Genomic DNA, 14,767 nt, shown 5'->3' on the forward strand with positions numbered 1-14,767 from the left:
GTCGTCGACTCTACTGTCACTGCACTAACACTACCGTCAATTGTTAGTCTACGACAGCGACACTCATGACAGCAAAGTGAATCAGACAGATTCATAATCATAATTGGAATTTAATTAAGCGGCTAGACAGGCCCCATTCCCATTCTAGGGAGGCCCCTTTTTGCAATTCGCAGGAAACTTTGTTCTTTGTCACAATTTTATATTGTGGATTTTTAAATTTCACTGAACATGAAACGTTGGCAATCCTGATATATGTAGCTCAGAAATCTGGCCATTATGATGTCAACAGAGGATGGTGAATTCTATCCAGGTAAAAGATGCTGTACCAGTTTCATTTCATTCTAGACTAATCGTTAGAGTTTAATAAATTTTCTGCTATTTTGGCACATCCTTTCCTGCATTTCTGATATATCTTAATTTTTACTAAGATGTTGTTTTTATTTGAGCAATGTACAGGGAAATAATGGATAATCAAGGTATCCAAGGCTAGTAAGACTTATACCTATTTTCCTTTTATTTCCTGATAATTTTTTAATTGAAAAACTAGTTGGAAAATGAAACATGTTTAGTTATGAATATTGTCAATTACAATTTTTTCTAATTCTCTATTTATTTAATTGAATTTGTATTGTTATTAATAAGAATTTTGTCCATAAAATGGGAGAAATAATAACCACCTTAGTCATGTAAGTTACAAAAAATATAATGATTCAGAGTTTTATTTTGATATGTTAAAAATTTAAGGAACTATAAAATAATTTGTTAAATCAAATTGAAAACACTCATAACTATTGGAGTGAGTATGGTATAGACACATTATATTGTAAATCAGTACATGTTTAATATATGTGTAAAGTTTTGTTTTGAAAGAATTTTAATAACTCTTGTATAACAATGAGTAAAAATACTAATCGCTTGTGTTTTTTTCTGTTTAATCTAGAGAAAAATTTAGACAAATCATATAGAATTCCCAGAAGTGATCTACATTCTAACAAGGCAAATTCCAACATGGCTGGAAGAGGGGGACCGTTTGCTACCCAGAATGAAACACCATTAGCTGATTCTTACTACAATTATCCATATGATCCAAGAGCTGCTGGATCATATTACCAACCAAATTATCAACAATTTGGTAATAATAGACATGGTAAGTTCATATGTAGGTAATATTATTGCAAACATTCTTTAATGCATTCCAAAAATTAGTATCAGTTTATAAATACAATTTTGTTTAATTGTTGAATATCCTTTGGTTTGAACACACATTTTAAAATTTGTTTTATATTTCCATTTGCTATAAGAAAAATAAATTTTCCAATGTGACTAACATTACATTGATCAAAGTTTGTTGTTCTACAGTATTTTCAGTTTATTTGATAACTTGTTTATTTCAAATTTCAGCTTCAATGCTGAAAGGAGGATTTAATTTTGCGGCTGTACCACCTCCTCCACCACCACCAAGCAGTACCATTGGAGCTCCATTGAACAAGTCAATATATGATACACTGCAGCAGATTAAAGAGAAACCTAAAAATTATGGAAGGAACATCTGTAAGCAATTTTGATTTATTTTTGTGTGCCTTGAGAGTTGTTTGCATTAATTTAAAATAAATATTGTGTTTTCAATGATAGCTAGATACTTGATGTAGGAATATGAAGGATGATTCACATTATTGGTTGTCCATATATTTCACTTGATTGTGACCAGATGTAGACTTAAACAATAATATGAATTGCCTTTTATTAAGTCTGCTTTATTCTTTTTGACTGTCCATTATGATAAAGGCTAGTTATTTTTTAACATATTTAATATTATTTTTTGGCCATCGCGATTAAACTTTTTTTTAGCAGTCCTATTGCCATCTCCCCAACTTTTTTATGCAGTGAGATTTTAAAAACACAATAAGAAAATTTAATAGAATTTAATTATTTTACCTATGAATATTTATCTATATTATAATAATTTACCTATGAAGAGCTTTACTTGCCACAAGTTATAACTTTTTTAGTTTTAAAGATATGCGTTAATTTAATTCAAAATACATATTGTAAGGAAGGACGTTAAATTTCTGTTGAGTTAAATTAATAAGATAAAATGGTGGTGGCTATAATAATTAAATACCAAAGGTGCATTTCTACATAAAGCAAAGGATTTACATTAAATCATTTGTTTATTCTTTTTTTTATTTGCAAAGTTGTTAACGTCTATTGAATGATTTCAAATTAAATTGTTTTCTTTAATTAATTTTGTAACGATCTGCCTTATTTTGTATATACATTTATGCTCATTTATATTATCTTTCTATGTGTAATGAGTTGTGGGTCAACAATAACTACAGAGCAGATTACTCTCAAAGTTTCCATTTTTTTAATCTTACTTTATTAAATTTCGCGTTTTTTATATTCATTTTAATTGCATTATGCAGGGTGATTTCTGATATTAGCTGGAAAATTTTAATGGGCGATAGAATATATACATATAAATTAAAAAGGAAAGTTTGTTTTTTCTTGTAAATTTTGCACCCCATTTTTTTTGTGATATGACACTCGTTAATTATTTCATGAAATTTGAAATCCTTGTTCAGTTATCACTTATTTGGCTTTTGCATTTCTTCCATATCCGTAATCATTTTGGAGTTATTTCCGAAGTTAACATTCGATACCTGATACTTTTCTATTGCTTTGACTCGAGTCGAAGTAGTTTTCATGTCGGACCTCAAATAATATTATGCTTTCTATTTTAGGTTTGTAAATAGTTTAAAAACAGTTACAGATATGGAAAAATGGGAGGGACACAAAGGTTTATAAGTTGTTACTTCTAAAATAAATGGTCGTCAATAGCGTTCCACCATAAAAATTGGGTGGATAAAGTTGCACGTAAAGTCAATAATGCCCTATATACACACATCGCAAATGTATAGGGATTTTTTATGTTAGGAAAATAAATAATTAACCATTATAAAACTGATTATTTCTAATACATTAATAAAGGATGCTTATTTCTTTATTAGTTACAACACTAAAACATAAGATCTTTTCATATAAAAATAATTAAAACAGTATTGTTTTGAAATATTACAAAAAAACTTAAGAAATTAAAATTAATATTTCTTATGTACTCTTCTGGCATTCAATATTATCTAGCACTTGTTAGGCGTATTTAAAATTAAATTATCTAATAAATCTTGAAGGATAGCTCTCCGTGGTTCATACAGATATTCAAATAGTTAATGGCTGTTCTCAAAGTGATTCTCATTCCTTAAAACTCTTCTTTGAAGCTTGTCCAACGCATGCTCGATGGAATTGAGATGGGGTGATTGTGCTGGCTAAGGTAGAACATTGATTTAATTTTCTTTAAGAAAAATTCTTTCTACTCTACCAAAGATGTGGTCTTCTATTATTGTGCATTAGAATGAAGTTTTTACCAAGTTTTAGAATTTATGGAATAACACAACTCTAGAATCATACTGACATACTTACTGATCAGGATTTAAAAAATTCTCCATATAAATGTATACTAGCCCATCCCATAACTGTACCATCTCTGTACGAAGGAACCTTTTGGAAGTTTTGGAGAGATACCTGCATACCAGATCATCTCCTTAGCCTCACTTTTCACAAATTATCAGCTTCATATAACCGATTTATAACAGTGGGACTAGAAATTTCAACTGTTTCTGCTTCCTATATGCATGATTATATCATTGAGACTACAGTAACACTATTATCCTTTAGATACGTCACCAGATTGCCTAAAGAGGCTACATAATCTCGATTTATTAACGCGTTGAATCGTATTCAGCTCGCCAACCAACATCAATTTGTTTTGTTGTAGATTAGTTTGCAACATATCCTCTGCTCTCATCATTTCGTCGCATTTGAAAAGATTTTATAATATGATTTTTTTAAACTTTACATTCATTAAATTAATAAGGAATCGATATTTAAAGAAATCAGGATATTACTAACAATCTAAATATTTCTGCCTTATCGCCAATTTGGAATTCACCACGATTCAGATCAACAACAAAATATGTTAAAATTGTGGTCTGTAAACAATTTAAAAAAAAAATGTTTTGACTTATTTTATCGAATATTTCGAGCCCCAATTTATGATTTTTTACTTTAAGAAGTTACGTTACAAAGAATTATCCCTGGACATTTACGATGTGTGTATTTTAACAATGATTTGAAAAGTGTTAAGTCATAAAATATAAACTTTTCATTTTATTTTATGAAGTATTATTGCATCACCTTATATAAAATTTAAACATTTCTAAGCCTAAGTTTTTTTATGTCGTTCACTTACTGGTATCTGTACTTATACATTTTTCAATATTCCAGATAAAAATAACAGTGGAAACAATAAGCAAGGCACTTGGGGATATGGCAATCAGGACTTTAATGATGGGGGTAATAATGGAAGATTTGGAAATGATAATGGCGGAAATGAAAATAGAAGATTTTCAAATGAAAACTTCGGCAAGCAACCTTATCAAGCGCTTAACAATAAGCCACGGTTTCAGAATAATCGATTTAATAATGAATTTAATGAATCAAATGGAATTTTTAATAATCATAATTTTAAACGTAAATTTAACCAGTTTGCTAATAACGATTTTCAAAATAATTGGCAGAATAATTTCAATGAAAGTCAAAGGTTTAATCGCGAAAAGCCTCAATGGCCGAAAAAGAAGAAACTTCCACCAGCGGTTAATCTGACAGGTAAAGTTTACTATCAAATATCCATGTAGTTCAATTTCAATTACGAAGTGGTCACCTTAAGACGGATCCACACATGGGGGATTCGGCGAATGCAGAACAATCGCCATTCGGTGAACTATTTGCCAAAACTATTCGTATTGTGACTGTAAATTTGATGAGATCTCAATACACGCATGCGTTTGTTTGGCAATATTTATACTGGCCTATTTAATTCGGTATATTTTACGGACTTAAGGCGAAAATGACGAGTAACTCCATAAACAACGAATATTTGTTCATAACGATTCATCCACACTAGTTGGCAAATGCCGCATGTGTGGAACCGGCAATAGAGAATTTGTCGAATACTATTCTGCTGAGAAATAAATAAATGAGGTCTGCAGGGTGTTCAAGATAGGACCCCTTACCTACGGGGCGAGTCAAATAGATGGACCTATGGAGAGCCTTGCAAAACATATTTTTGGTCACGTGATGTATATCATTTTTTTACGATTGACTAACAGGTACTTCACTCTTTTTTATACCTTTTAATTAGTTTTAACAAGTTAATAACATAAACATGTCTTGACAGTAACAAGGAAAAGGCCAACATTTTAAAAATGTTTAAAGAAGTATTTCGCAAAAGTCGAAAAAAAATCACCGCGATCGGAAAATTGCCGTATTGAAAATATTAAACCAATCGAGATGTTTAATTGTTTAAATTTAATGTCGGGATGAAATCATACATATCTGCAGCGTTCAAGTAAGTCTGTCTCAGTTCCATGGTAATCTCAAGAAATAATTTTGGTTAACCGTTTTAAAAATTAGTGACTATAAGTGACGTGGAGCCATATTTTATCAAATGGTGGTCAAAGCTTTGCCATACCACATTTCCAGTGCTCACCATATGCCGATTGTCAACAGATATTCGATTATTATTGAATGATTAATACTATTTTAAGTGTATCAATGAACGAATAAAAATTCCTTCTTATATTAACGGTTTTACGCGCATAGTGTGTCCAAGGTGAGGAGGTCTAGCATGGGAAGCCATGGAATACCCAATGCATAATTGGGATTAGTCAAATTTCTGATTTCAATGAAATTCCTTGTTATAATTCATCAATGAGTTAATAGAAATTAGAAGCCTAGATTCTATTGTTGGACGGGTGCCGGGGAAAAACTTCTTTGTAAAACGTGACCGATAATTGATTACCATTTTGAAATTCCATATATGTAAAGAGTGATCATTTGAAAAATCTCAAATAGGCCTTGAAATATCATTAACATGTTTGGGAACAATTCGGCTATTTTTTAGACGTTTGAAGGTAAATAGTATATTGTTTAACCATTGTTCTACATTCACAGTTCCTCGCCTACTACGTGTTTTTTTACTGATCACCCGGTACATATGGTGTATTTATGGTGCATAAGCATTATTAAGCATTTTACGTGATTTGAAAAGTTTATTTAGAAATATTTCTGTATGTGAGTAAAAATAAATGTAAAAACATATTTGCCTGCTTTTCTCGCTTTTTAAAAATTTACATTCACTAAAGAATTTTAAAAAGCAGTTAATTCATCAGTGTTAAAAAATGAGTGGAAAAGGGAAATTATTTTTTGATATTGGCCTTTGGATAAATCAAATATGGCTATCAAATTTGAAACAATAGTGCTTTCAATATATAAATTACCATGTAATCTACAACCCATCTGTAGTGAATTTAGTCATAAAATAAAAAAATTTTAAAGTTATTAAGTTTTTTTAATTTTACCGCAAATGCCACAATGTGGAATTATACCCTTTTTCCAATAAGCCATTCAATTATGGGCATTCCTTTAAAACTTTCAGTTCACGAAATCGTACCGGATTTGCAAGACAATACGCTACCAAAGGATTTGAAACTTCTATTCCAACCCCTTTTTTGTAAGCTATGTTCCATCCAGCTGTCCAGTAACCAAACCGCTAAGATGCATTATAAATCTAAAAATCATGAGAAGAAAATAAGAAAGTGGTTAGTCGAGCATGCAGAGAAAACGGGGGAGACATTGCATCCTAGGGCGCAGTCTGTGGGTGAGAAAAAGGCAGAGGTAAGGCCAAAATCAACGAATTATTTTTGTTCCGTGTAAAGTTCATTCTTCCTAGTCTCCCTCCATTAATTTTTTTGGATTTGCGTCTTCTATCCCTTCTATCCCTTCGATTTCTTCACTCTTTTTGAACTGAATATTGGCAAAAGTATGAGAAATCGAATTTTTATTGATATTTTTAGAGACCTATATGAGTATAGTCGGAACTTAATCAATTAGTAGGAAGGTTTCGATAATATACAACTTTTCATTTTTAAACGTATCCAACCATAGGAGCCTATTGACTGGTGATCTAATCTTCGTGTGATTCAATCACTTTAGCATTCGTTTCGCGTAAAAAAGACATTCTTCATATTATATTTCATTAAGGACTCTTCGTGCGAAATCGCTCGAATTGTGTTTTAAGAATAGACAGAAACTATAGGTATCTCGATTGTATGAAAATCTACGACATACTCATTGACTATGAGGTCACAGGTCATATTCGTCTGATACTCAATTAAAACGATCACTAGTGATTCCTAATCAACTGGCTATAACGTATTGTTCGGGAGCCAAAGTTGCTTTTTTTTAATAAGAAACATGCATCACTTATGTTTATGTTTATATTCGAAATAAACAGATATTAATTTTCACAAAAAATAAGTAGGTATTACATAGGTAAAAAAAATAGTACCTTAAATTTTAAAAATTGAGTACCCCTAGTTTAAAACAAATTTTAAAAATCTTAAAAGGGTTTAGAATAAGATGAGTACATTCATTGTTGAACATTTGCATCTTAATTTACTATTTCTTATATTAGCCATAATTTTTCCAGGATGGTGAAAAGGATCCGAGGTGGTACCACTGCGAAGTTTGCGATTTGCAATTAACGGGACAATTACATGCTGAATCTCATTACATGGGCAGAAATCACCAAAAGTAAGCATTTCTATGATTTCCTAGAGACTAGTGGTGAAGAGATTATTACCATTACACAATTATACTCTAATCTAATATTCAATGTTACAGAAATGCCGGTTTGAAACCATTAAATGTTCCCAGAAGTATATCAGAGTCATTACCACAGTAATTTAATTTAAATATTTTTTTTCTGTTTAGGGCTTTATTAGGTCGTAGAACTCCTGCCGGACAGGGTTATTATGATAAGGATGGAAAGTGGGTCAGAATCAAGTAAGGTGACCACCAACTTTTTGTTTAACACAAAAGAACAAAAAAATTTTCAGATCAGTCAAACAATCGTCCTTCAACTTTGAAGGTGGTGGTGACAATTTTGGAATGGCATTTAAAACTCAAAAGAACGATACCACGATAGGTGGGCCTCCGACCAAAAAGATGAAAAAGGAAATAGATCCACAACAGTTCCATTGCGATGTTTGTAATATTAATACTACTTGTGATGAGCAATTGCAAAATCATTATAAGTAGGTTTACCAATATTTCAAATTAAAAAAGTATATTAGTGAATTAAAATTTAATGCACGTTTGATTTGGAAACATTATTTATGATCTGATGTTTTAGGGGTCAAAAACATGCCAAGAAGCTGAAAGGTATGGGTATTGGTGCATTTGGCGACCAAAGGAAACTTGTTGAAAAGCTGGGTAAGTTTAATATAATTTGTACAAAATTAAATTGCTTAAAGGCTCAATCAAGTGATACCACCTTTGACCAAATTCGGTCTTAGCTGACAGGCCCAAAGTGATCATATGAATTAAGGGTTGAACAGACATTAACAATCAAAATGTCTATTAATAATAACACATATTAAGGTAAACGGAAAAATTGAAAGTACGTTTTTGAAATATCAGATAACCCGTCAGTTAAGAGCCCATTCGATTATATTTATCAACCAGTTTTGACATGGTTTAAGGTGGGATTTACAATATAAACAAAACGAAATTTTCGAAATTGGAAAGTTTGATTGAATATATTTTTTTGGAATCATTTCTGCAATTTAGGGAGATACCGAAATTGTTTTCTTATTTATTGTTGTTTGATCACTAATCCAATTAGTCAAATCTTTTGATGCAAAGTTTACGAAAACGCAATTCGTTTTGGGTTAGCTGGTATATCGTTCGGCCATATTTGGTCATGTTTTTATAAAAAGTTAAAGGCTGCTACAATTAAAGACTTCTCAAACAACATTTAATCTGAAACGAGTAAAGCTGGTTTCAATAACAGTAAACAGTAGTAACGGGTCGAGGTTTCTTTGGTTGTTGTGAATAAGAAAAATTAGTTTTATTTATTAATATTAAAATAAAATATACGTCTGTGTTGCAAAATTTATTAGTTCGTGTTAATTTGGTGTTAATTCAATTCCATCTTGTGGTGATATGTCTGACTCAAATGATTTAGATATGAAGATCCTTGGGAAATAGGGCGCCCTTCGTTAATACTCCAGAAGTCAAGTAAAAGATACGGAAATATGTACAAAGCTTTTAATATTTGGCTTGGTAAGAAAAATATTTTGTTGAAAGGAATGTGATATTTAATGTCCCTGATAGCTTTTGGACTTTATATTCTACGTTAAAAACAATAATTTTTCTGTCTGATTTCATCGATATCTCCAAGTTTTCAACGTTGATAATCTTAAAAAAGGAAAGACATTACTGAATTTTTGAATGAAGCTTTGGATGAAATATTTTTTATTTATAAGGTAAATTATTAGCCATATAATTTGATTACTTATGCGAATCATAACCCTTTTGTTCTTTTAGGTGGCAATAATTTTGCTGATGTCATGGGCCTGTAGACAGGAGGATATTAATATATTTGTTATAGAAGTCTTACACAGGCTCTTGTTTTAAATCACAGAGATGAATCAGTTTTATCTTTACTGATGTAAAACCAGCTGTAAATTTTGGTTATTTGATACTTACTTTGGGTGAGCCGCTTCTTTAAAGTTTCCATTTTTATTGGTGATATGAACTTTTGATATAATAAGTAAATGAATAAACTCACTCGAAATTGGACTAAAACCTTAAAACGTCGTGTTTTCTTTATAAGAAACACTACATGTCCATCAGGCTTGTAGAAGAAATTTATGTTTGGAAGAATTTCATTTTTTTCGTATTAGTGTATAAGAAGTCTTTCGGCGGATGATAAATATACTTAGAATGACTTATATTCATTTCATTATATATAAAGGAAATTTATAGATTTCCATGGCATCGCTCGATTTTTAATACATTGTAACAGCACATAGTTTGATTAAGTATAAATGGTTAAAAATGATTATTTCCCTTTTTTTAGTTTTTAGCGTTGATAAAAAAACCAAAGCGTTAACAAAACTTAAACTTAATTGCCTACTTGTTTGTCAAATATTAAGTCTTTTCATAAAAAATAAATCGCACATTGAATTAATAGCGAATGTGGCATGACTTACCACATTTCTAAAGAACACTTGTCGATTCATTATAACTAGCTAAAGGATTCGTACCACACAGTAAGTATTTTTTAAAAACATCTGTAGGTACGTGTACCTATGTAAAAGGTTGAGAAGATAGAACGATTTTTTGGACATTTGTCCATCCGAATATAATTCGCCCTCATGCTGGTTCTAAAAAAATTTGTCTGCATGCTACTTAATCATTTTTTTCTTAAGCAAAAACAGTATCATGCTCTTGCTAGGTACCAATGATTTTATATCTACAAACAAAATTGAACCTATAAAACATGCTATCTTGATCTTTTGTGAACGAGTTTGATGTTAATCTCATTATAAAGCAATTTAATTTAATGAAATTATGCTAGAATATAGTTATAAGCTTGGGACATAAATAAAATCTGACGCCTGCTAATGTAATAGCCATAACCAAGAATTTATTTACCAGCTTGAGAACCTTCTGGTTAACAGTTTTCTTTTCTTTTCCAGCTCTTGCTCTAGCTGCCAAATCTTCGATTAATTGATTAATTTTTGTTAGGGAACCTCCTGTTTCTCCGTGTGTGGCGACGTCTTTCTTATTATTTTCTGAGAAGTTTCTGTTGCTCGTACTTAGTTTTGCTTAAACGCGAGCAGCGCAGCAAATTGACCCTCTATTGCTTTATGCTACGTTTTAATCATAGTCACGAAACACGTGCACACACAAATACTCGGCAAACAATTCAACACAAGCAAGTCTTTAAATATCTCACGGAAATGCCATTTCTGACACCAATTGTTACGATTTTGGGGTAGTATTTCAGTTAACTGGTTCTCCCCGTAGACACTATTTATTTACTCAACCCATAAACGAAGCTTTAGTTTACCAACTAACACTCAAGTACTAAGTCACTATTCTATTACGAAACTGTGCAGTAATTAAGCCACGCCGTACGATGATGATTTAACATTATGATTTAATTAAAGGCTACGAAAGCGCAGATCAGCTCTTTCTGAGAGAGTATTCAAAAAGATTATTCCTAGTGATTCTATCAAATTGACCTGTGTCTGGGACTGGCTTTATAAATATATGATCTATATTTCATCAATACGAAATTTTTTTATTTCGCGTGCGCCACTGAGGCCTTGAACCATCACAACCAAAGTCGCAAAAAAATTTAAATTCGCTTTCGAAATACTCTCCCATTTAATATAAAATACACGTACAAGAAGTTTTCTTAGCGATGATCAATTTATGGTTAAAACTATTAACCCTGGCGTTCTTATATTCATTCTTTTGAGGCCTGTCCCTCATAGCAGAATACTGATTTAATCATAGTAATTATTATTATTATTATTGATATTTAAAATGTATTCCCTAATTTTGAACGATTAAACATTATTTTTATTGAATATACCTCTACCTTAACTGAAACGCCACAACACACTTAAAAACCTGCGTTTATGAGCATGAATCATACCCCTGCACGGTAGGCGTGGGTTTAACAAACGAAATCGTCGTGACAACAAAAAAATTGAGTGATAAATTTGTTGTCAAAGGGAAAATATCCTTTTGAGCCTAAAAAGTCATCAAAAACCAAAGAAATCTACGAGAAAGGAAAGCGCCTTTTAATCCCAAAATGAAACGCGCCGTACGAGGAGTTAAGTTGGTGTTTTACATCTTGCTGATGTTCACGGTTACAGCAGACTCTTTGATTTGCTACAAATGCGAATCTGGCGACTGCTCTGAAAAAGTAGATGATCTGGAAGAAGAATTCTGCCCTATCGGAACAGTAGAAACTTCAACTACTACCATGGAAAATTTAATCGAACATCAAGTAGATCCACTTGGTGGAAGCCCTAAATGCTTCATCTTTAAAGGAAAATCGCCCACTGGGGACAACGATTTACTCTTCAGGGGATGCTCAGCTACTGGAAGTTGTGATCACCTCAAAAATAAATTAGATCCTGCTGCCACGCAATGCTTTCGATGTAACGCAAATAAATGCAATTCTGCTCAGTATATAAGACCTTCCGGTTTATATTTTATGGTGCTTATTTCCTTGATATCTCTTGCATATTTGTTCCTTTAAAAGCAATTGTATTCATTTAAACTTGTAATCGTTTGATAGATCTTTGAAATAAAGGTATATCGTATTTATATTTTTCTTTTTGTGTGTTATTACGATTTAAAGTCGTATGAAATTGAAGCCTGTAGGGATCTCAATGTTTTCGAAGGCTGGTACTAAAATTATGTCTGATGGTATGCTCGAGTTCTGTTAATAGACTATTATGACTCCGTTTTTCGGAGAATATTCCGGTCGCTAGAGATCATAGAAATGGTCGTATCGTACGCCAAGATCTATATATACAAGCACGTAAGTTATGAAGGATTGAGCATGGATGTGGTATCCTTGTAATCATGACTTTCAGTGTAATACCGTCATTAAAACACAACTTCTAAGTAAGCATCAAAATAGTTGTAAATACGTTACTCTAGCATTCGAAAGTAGCAATGCCTGGAAAATATTCTAAAGGGACGTCGATATCTAGGATACTCTTATAAGTCCAAATATTGATACAATATAAATACATATGTTTTGGTGGCCACCGATTTCCATGGAATACCACTACCCAGGAATATCCTAATCTTTGATTTAACTGAGCCTCTTCAGATCTCAAAAGCATTTTATTCCGATCACATTAAAGCACCATGTTTTTAAAAAAATTCAGAGTTTTTTCAATTGAATTGTTTTGCTGAAAATAGCCATTTTGCAATTTATCATCGTGCTGTTATTCAAGGAATGGAGTTTAATTCCAAAAGTATCCTGCAGTTAGTACTCGTGAGAACGAATAATACTTTAGTTTTAACAAATAATCTCATGAATCACACTAACTAGGTACTTTAGAAAAAAACTGGACCAGCCTGTATAACTAAAAATTTTGTGAATTAACGTACAAATTTGGTCAATTTATTCTTTGCTATTTTTAGTCATTCCGGAGAGCGGTTCAACTGTCGTCGAAGTTCTCAATCCTTCAGTTGTGGCTCTACCAGTAGTAAATCCTGACGATGACTTGTCAGTTTACCGTACTCCATCTGGAAGCTTCTATTGTCCCTCGTGTAACCTTACCACCAATTCTAAACAACAGTTTGTGCAACACATGAACAGCAAAAATCATGCGAGAAAAGCCACCCAACCTACAGCGAACGGCAAATAGACAGACTTTTAGAAGTGTAATCAGCATTGGTTATAATTAGCTAAAGGTAAGACGCAAAGCAAGTAACAAATATTTCAAGTAGTGTTCAATACTATTTCAGTTTAGTGTGATTTTACCAAAACCTCACGTTTACACAGCTTCATCAAATATCCAATATTTGCATAGTGTTTAAAGAAATGAAAAGATATAACTGATGTTTATCAGACAAAGATGTGGGATGTATGTACGGTTAATGTACCTACAATTGACATAATATTTATGTGAGTTCTCATTTTTATTTTATGCTAATTTTGTAGTATTAAGTGTCTTGACCCATTCGAAATTTCGCGACATATATGCGTTTGCCGAATCGGACACAAAAAATATGATAACTAGGAAATTGGGTTTTCCAGACAGGAAGTTTTTATGGTGTATTTTCTCCCCATGTTAACTTGGGCTACGATATACGCATTATGTTGCGAATTTGAATTTAGGTATTTTTACACTATACAGTGGGGGAAACCATTTGTTGCTAATTTTGAAACTGCCCAAAATATTGTCATCAAATATAAAAATTATAAAATTAAGTATTTACTCATTTCTCACATACAAAAACTTTTCTCAGTTTAAAAGTTCAGGGTTAAAATACATATATGAATGTGGCCATGTTCAGCTTATAGAACTAATAGATAGCCATTTTAATTCTGAGTACCGGAATTAATATATACTACGGAGACTTGACTATTTAAAATACCATTCGCCAAACATCTTGAAATGCGATGTGCACGTATGTATATACGTAAATCTCTAATATTTTTCGATAACTACTTTCTCAAGAGGTACCAGGAATTAGAATTTTAGAAGAATATTTTCTCCCCTTCTGTAAGAACTTGACAGGCTTATGTTTAAGCCCAAATAAAATGTAACTCTGAAATGTCGTTTTTGTGCTTCCATTTTCATAGCATTCCTAAATCCGACAACAAATCCCAAAATGTATTTACCATTTTTTATTTTTTCAGCAGCAAAATTATTCAGCATTATTTTCAATATACAAAGTGCTTCGGGACGAAAGGGAAGTATTTTAATTGTGTTTAGATCAACATAAAAAAATAAGTTAATATGTTGTAGTAACCTAAATAGTCCTCTAAAGAATTGCCTAATCCCCTATAATTTCAGCTAGAGGAAGAACGCTGATGTGATATTTGGTCTACTTTAAATTTGAGTTGAAAGAGTGGAAAAATTGATGGGTATTCGTGCATTAATTTTTATTTAGGTATTTATTATTTGACAGGGTTATTATTATTAAATAGTAATTAATTAAAGTTGTGCCAACAATCCTTCTAATTCGACATGTTTTATAGTATCAAATAAATTGATTTATTAGATACTTGATTTTTCTTGTCTTAATAGCATTA

At 31.7% G+C, this 14,767-nt stretch overlaps 1 protein-coding gene across 5 annotated transcripts; it reads left to right on the top strand.

The window, feature by feature from the left end:
- Positions 1-59: 59 nt before the first annotated feature.
- On the top strand, positions 60-14,737 carry LOC136342595 (zinc finger matrin-type protein 3-like). Of its 5 annotated transcripts, none has more exons than XR_010732670.1 (11): positions 60-310; positions 941-1,147; positions 1,402-1,551; positions 4,345-4,725; positions 6,557-6,795; positions 7,610-7,713; positions 7,894-7,965; positions 8,019-8,216; positions 8,315-8,394; positions 9,511-9,677; positions 13,147-13,277. XR_010732670.1 is itself a non-coding variant. In XM_066288572.1 (11 exons), the coding sequence occupies exons 1-10, from the start codon at positions 277-279 to the stop codon at positions 13,371-13,373; spliced, it is 1,692 nt and encodes a 563-aa protein (XP_066144669.1). In that variant the 5' UTR covers positions 62-276; the 3' UTR covers positions 13,374-13,419; positions 14,372-14,737. The 5 variants fall into 5 exon arrangements, 4 of the variants coding, with proteins under 4 accessions (XP_066144669.1, XP_066144668.1, XP_066144667.1 ...); XM_066288572.1 differs by lacking the exon at positions 9,511-9,677 and adding an exon at positions 14,372-14,737 and having other exon boundaries at positions 62-310; positions 13,147-13,419; XM_066288571.1 differs by lacking the exon at positions 9,511-9,677 and adding an exon at positions 13,474-14,286 and having other exon boundaries at positions 62-310; positions 13,147-13,419.
- Positions 14,738-14,767: the final 30 nt, after the last annotated feature.

This window comes from Euwallacea fornicatus, chromosome 12, assembly GCF_040115645.1.
Source record: "Euwallacea fornicatus isolate EFF26 chromosome 12, ASM4011564v1, whole genome shotgun sequence".
Taxonomy (NCBI): Eukaryota; Metazoa; Arthropoda; class Insecta; order Coleoptera; family Curculionidae; genus Euwallacea; species Euwallacea fornicatus.